The 5,940-nt window shown below is 38.9% G+C and overlaps 1 protein-coding gene and 1 pseudogene across 1 annotated transcript; both read right to left on the bottom strand.

Annotated features, from left to right (window-relative positions):
* Positions 1 to 345: 345 nt before the first annotated feature.
* On the bottom strand, positions 346 to 2,803 carry LOC122063776 (scopoletin 8-hydroxylase-like). Its single transcript, XM_042627480.1, has 2 exons — positions 2,265 to 2,803; positions 346 to 718 (listed from the first exon to the last, which is right to left on the bottom strand). The coding sequence occupies exons 1-2, from the start codon at positions 2,762 to 2,764 to the stop codon at positions 346 to 348; spliced, it is 873 nt and encodes a 290-aa protein (XP_042483414.1). The 5' UTR covers positions 2,765 to 2,803.
* Positions 2,804 to 4,581: 1,778 nt separating this feature from the next.
* Positions 4,582 to 5,940, bottom strand: part of LOC122063774 — a 3,803-nt pseudogene continuing 2,444 nt past the window's right edge.

Raw genomic sequence — 5,940 nt, 5'->3', positions numbered from 1 at the left:
GTAGAAGCTAACTCGGCTCGTTCTAATTGACCCAGTCACCTCTCCAACTACCGCTTTCACTATTCCTCATGGCCGATGCAAACCCTTACTCTTGGCTTGCTTTCCACCTTTATCTCAGTGAGCCATGTGTCGATTTAACTCAATTGCAGGGCACATTTCAAGTTTAGATTTAGATCCTCTCTAAACAGGGGTGGCCGGAGAAGGACCAGTCAGACACAAAACAAGAAAGTCTGGTTGGAACTTTCTCTCTCATATTTTTATCTGGCTGGTCTTTCTCCAGCCACCCCCCGGATGGAGAGGATCTGATATCCCATCCTTCTCAAAAGTCTTGCTGACTTTTGAGTTTTAGAGAAGTTTATGGTTACATACCTGAAGGCTATCCCCAATATTGATCACCAGAGCTCCTGGGACTGGTGGAATCTCTACCCAGTACTCTCCCTTATTTTCAGCATCTCTTCCATAGTCCATTTTAACATACAAACCACCAATCTCATCTTGTAGCAACACAGTTAAGGTGCCAATGTCGGAATGTCGGCCAGCGCCCACAGTTAAGTCTGGATTGGGACATGGTGGGTAGTAGTTCATGCTACATTTTCTTGCACCAATGTGTGCATCAACCATAGGGTCAACCAGTTTCACTCCAAGGCTCTCAAATAACACCCCCACTATCTTTCTCGCCATCTCTGGTGATGTCTTTAGGTAACAGAGCACATCTTCCCTGGCATCAAATAATTTATTTCAAGAAAACGATGATAAATGGCATGAAAGATAAAAATAAATAAATGGACACAATTCAAATCTGGACCCTGATTCTGGGTATTTGAAATATAAGGCAACAAGAATCCACTAAATGGTGGGCCCTGTAGGTGCCATGGGCTAGCCACACAGTTTCACACATATATAATTCTAAAGTAGTTCTCATTCACCACGGTGCTTGAGATGCACACAGCCACACAGGTATCAGAAGGGTATTTTGAAAAGGTACTGAAATTCTATAGAAATTTATGAACCCTAAGATGGTGGATGATCCATTCATGGTCCTCCATAGATTTAGGAAAAATTTTCCTTTATTTAATGATTGGATTAATCACATCAGCCCTCCATATAACAACAAAATGCCCTTGTGATCATGGTCAGCTGAAATAAGCAATAGTCCCATTCTTAAGCCTATGACATACATGTAGTTTGGAGCCCAATCAAGTTATACCAACAGCCAGGTAGTTTGCAGCCCAACAAAGTTATACCAACAGCCAGGCGATCCATCAGATTGTATAAGTCTGGATGGAATAAAAAAAGCAGAAAAAATGGAAAACCTAAAATTATATAATTATATAATGAACATAGATTTATGTAATTCAGTAAGATTGTCGTCTATGGTGAGATGAGATTTTTTTTTTTTTTTGATACCCAAGGTATCCGGATCTTTGACCTGATTAGTCCTTGGGGTCACTGTGATATTGCTTACACAGGACCGGGTCAGTCCAAGATAGAAACTCTCGTGTGGTGGTCCCAAGAAATTAGGTGCAACGGCAAAAGTTTGATGATGAGACCTCGCTTTCTGAGGCAGAGTACCGTGTCCCCTCTAAGTTCCTACTTAATTATCAATAAAGAATAAAATTATAATGCATATCTTCACATCTCTTTAGATTTCCATCAAAGAAAGAATCCTCACTACAAGTTTATAGCGAATTCAAGACGTCATACCACCAACAGTTATATAAAGGTTAACCTGTTCGGATCATCAGAACAATGTGGATGAAGATTAAAGTTTTAAAACCTGCCCAGCCATAGAACCATTGAAATATTCAATTTCTAGTTTGACCCAATTCTCCCCTATTGGGAGGGGTATGTGAACCTTAAATGTGTCCATTTCTGGTGTAGCCCACCTAAGCTCACTGCTTTGCAGGTCGGAATAAAAAAAAATGAAAAGACGGTTCAGACTCAACACCGCCAATCTTGTTGGATTGGGCTCCTCTCTAACGACAATACCCTCAGATGCCCTTCCAATGATCATCCAAGGGCTGGAAGGTTTGATCACACATCCTAACACTTGTCATCACCTGAGAATGTATGTCCACGGCTTCTAACCCTTGGATGGATCGTTGAAGGATAGTTGGTGTTGGAGAGGATCCCTAATGATCAAACCCAGACTTGATCAGTAGCATTTCAGGATGAACCCCAACTCACCCCCCTCCCCTCCTCCTGAATTCTTATCCAAGCAAGGATAATAACCTTCCTAGCTAACCTAATGGTGTAAGACTAACCTGACTTCTTCTGGCCAGTCTTTCATAACATCATCATCAGAGGTATAAACCATGCTCAAAAAATCCCTCCACTTGAATTCCTTCTCCTTCTCTGGGAGAAAGCTAGTACCATATGTCACGTACGGGCTAGGACTCACCCCCTTCAGATACACTGCTTTCTTCTCCACTGGTTGATTAAAGAACCGGTGAGCTGCATCTTTGAGACGCTCAAGCAGTTCAACAGGCACACCATGGTTCACCACTTGGAAGAACCCAAAAGTTTCCGCAGCCCTTGTGAGAGACTCAACAATTTTTCCATGGTTAGGTCCATCAAGCTCCGAAAGGTCGATGGGTTGAGCTACATGTGTTCCTGCGTCTTGCTTACTGATCCTTTCTTCTAGAGGTTGGATGTATACGTTAGGCACCTTCTGTAAGCCGGAATCAACGAGACCCTTGACGCCGTAACCCTGCCGGACTACAAAGTCAAACAGAGAGTTATGGTCAGCGAAGGTTGGTGCCATTTGAGTTGGAAGGCCTATGAAGGTGTAGAACTGAAGATGGTTAATTGGGATGAAGAGGCCCTTCAAAGGTTCTTTATTAATAGTCCCTTAGTTTCTTTTTTCTATAAGTAATAAAAATCTATTAAAGAATACTAGACAAGTGCATGTTCTGAGGATCACATTTAATTGGTAGGCCTATAAAGGTTAATTGGTAGGCCTAATCTTAAATAAAAAACGGTTAGGATTAAATTGTATTTCAAAAACAATAGCTAAAATGCTCAATGGCCACAACTTGGTACTAGGGTACTATAAAGGTTCTAAATCACTAGCTAGCGTTGCTCAAAATCTCCTCCACGTGCCATCTTATCTCCTTAGTTGCTTCAGTCGAAATGGTAGAGTCCTTGTGCTTGCCTCAATATGGTCTTTTGTCCGCACATAATTGGACATAAAAGAAAAATATGTATTTTGATGGAATAAATTGTTAGCCCATCCTCTCATGCCCAAAGTCGTCAGAAAAAGTTGAACAAATTAGAATGGTGTGGTTTGTGTATGGGTTAGGGATAATTCGGGTTGGGGAAAAGAGAATGTCCTTGGTTAGGGATTGCTTTATGCATGATTCATACATGGAATATCTTGCATTCCCCAAGATACTGGCTGGGTTCGACTTCCCATTCGAGAAAGCAATCTCATTCATGTGTTTTCAAATAAAATAATAGATGATAATAAATATCCTGAAAAAACCTATATTGCAATCAGCTGGAATAGTATTGGAATTAAACAGATACAATATAAGTTGTTGGAAATTAAAAGCAGAGGAAAACTCAGTTCTCAACCCAAGAGGGCTTGACGCCCATATCCTTTCGATGAAATCACACGATAAAAATGTACGTCAGGTAGATTCAGGATGGGAATGACAAAAGCCATGTATTGGGTCTAATGTCATCCATCTCGAACAAGTCTTTTGTGGTAATTCATCCAAGAACAAGTCTCCAAAAAAATACTTTAAATTTCGGGTGAATGTCCAAGTCCAAAAGAATCACCACCAGTGAGAGCATAGATAAGAGCATTTACACCTGTTGGAATTTCCACTGGGATTAGAGTTGGAAATATTTTGTAATATCTAGCTGCTAATTTAACAGTAGAAGCTCTATTATGTGACAGATTGCATCTCTAGGAATCTTGAGTTGGTTGGAGGGGGTTACTCAAAATAATATTCACAATGTCTAATGGAAGATAAGCGGTGAGCAAAGTGATAAGCAGGTGTAGCTTCACTTACCTTGTTTAATAGAGAATTCATAGGGTCCAGATTTAGAACACTACTCAAACAGGGTGCATTTGGTATCCAAAGGTCATGCCAAAAATGAGTTGATTCTCATAGTCTCTTAGTTGAATATTCAATCCCTTGGTGCTTCTTTTAGTAGACAACTCCACTCTCAATCGCATTGCCAAAGACTACCCAACCTTCTGCCCCGGCATAGGCATCATTGAAGCATCATGCCACTTTTTCATTGCCTAAGTTAAACCTTCAAAATACCTGTGGGGGAAGGTGAGTGCTGTGGGAGATCGTCACAAGGGAGGGTAAGTGGGAAGAAGACTAAGTACGGTTAGTACGATCACACCAAATGTGAAATTACATAACTATCAATCTTATTACATTATTGTTAAATGAAAATAAAAAAATAGTGAAGCCTATCAATTCACTCTTCATAGTGACATATTGAACAACCTTTTATTTAATTAAAATGGGTAGAGGACTACATTTTATACACATTATATAAAATTTTTTTACTATCATCCGATCCATCAGGTGAAAAAAGAAAATAATGTCCAAGATAATCTCAAGTGATCTTAGCAAAATCAAGAGATTTCTTCCCTGCATGAGCCTTGGTGAAATAGTTGCTCATGTAATCTTGAAACAAGACCTCATTGTAATGAACCATCCCATCCTTCTCAACTACTTGAGGAAATGGCGCAATCTTAGTCGTCGGTTGAGGGCATGAAACCCTCGAATGTGCGCTTGTAGTTCAAACTCAATGTTCTGGACTCTTGTATCTCCCATTGCTCAGTATCTGGCACACCAGAGAAGAGAAAGGAAAAAAATGCTTAGTGAATGATGACAGTAGTTATTATCTCATCGACTTGTCACTTTGACTCAGTGAGTCATGTGTCGATTTAACTCAATTGCATTTCAAGTCATAGTTTTGAGTTTTAGATATCACTTATGGTTATATACCTGAAGGCTATCCCCAACATTGATGACCAGAGCTCCTGGGACTGGTGGAATCTCTACCCAGTACTCTTCCTTTTTTTCGGCATCTCTTCCATCTTCCATTTTAACATACAAACTGCCTATCCCATCTTTTAGAAACACAGTTAGGTTACCCACGTCGGAATGCCGTCCAACACCTATAGTTAGCTCCGGATTGGGACATGGTGGGTAGAAGTTCCATCTTACACTCTCTTGCACCAAGGTATGCATCATATATGGGGTCATCCAACTTTACTCCATGGCTCTCAAATAACACCTCCACTTTTTTTCTCACCATCTGTGCTAATGTTTTAATGTAACAGATTACAATTTCCCTAGCATTCAAACACTTTCATTTCAAGATAATGATGATAAAAGGAATGAAAGATAAAAATATATACATTGGTGTGCCCAACACTGAACACCAAGCTTGGCACCACAATGGACCTAGTGCAAAACTCTATAGAATAAGGTGTATTTTGAGTAGTCAAAATGTCAGCATTATTGACGTTATTTTGTCTTATATATAAAAAGATTTTTTTTTATGTACACAAATGAAGGTTACAACTTATTGTTATCAATGTATGGTTACTTTAGAAACGTAAACTAAAGTGATGTAGAAAAAATGGAAAATAAAGAACAAATAATAACACAATGAATACAGATTTGTGTGATTCAAGAAGATTTGTCTACGTTCATAATGAGATAAAATAATGCTTCATCATCAATTGAGAATATGATTATAATATTTTTATTTATTATTATTATTATTATTATTATTATTATTATTATTATTATTATATATATTGTAGAAATGCCTCTCATATAGCTTACGGGGAAAGAATCCTCTACAAATATATAGAAAATTCAAGATATCATATCCCCAACAATTCCTACCGTTCTCTCCCTCTCTGATTTGCTTTTCTCTTCTATTGAACCAAAAAAAAAA

The sequence above is a fragment of the Macadamia integrifolia genome, unplaced genomic scaffold, assembly GCF_013358625.1.
Source record: "Macadamia integrifolia cultivar HAES 741 unplaced genomic scaffold, SCU_Mint_v3 scaffold1452, whole genome shotgun sequence".
In the NCBI taxonomy this organism is placed as follows: Eukaryota; Viridiplantae; Streptophyta; class Magnoliopsida; order Proteales; family Proteaceae; genus Macadamia; species Macadamia integrifolia.
Note: the sequence above shows the minus strand (reverse complement) of the source record. Positions and strands in the feature narration are given on the sequence as shown.

Bases quoted from the DNA above. Each gene is read 5' to 3' on its own strand.
- LOC122063776 (XM_042627480.1), bottom strand. From the start codon at position 2,764: ATGGCACCAACCTTCGCTGACCATAACTCTCTGTTTGACTTTGTAGTC. The intron at 719-2,264 runs GTTAGTCTTACA...ATTTGATGCCAG, and splicing joins GACTGGCCAGAAGAAGTCAG to GGAAGATGTGCTCTGTTACC.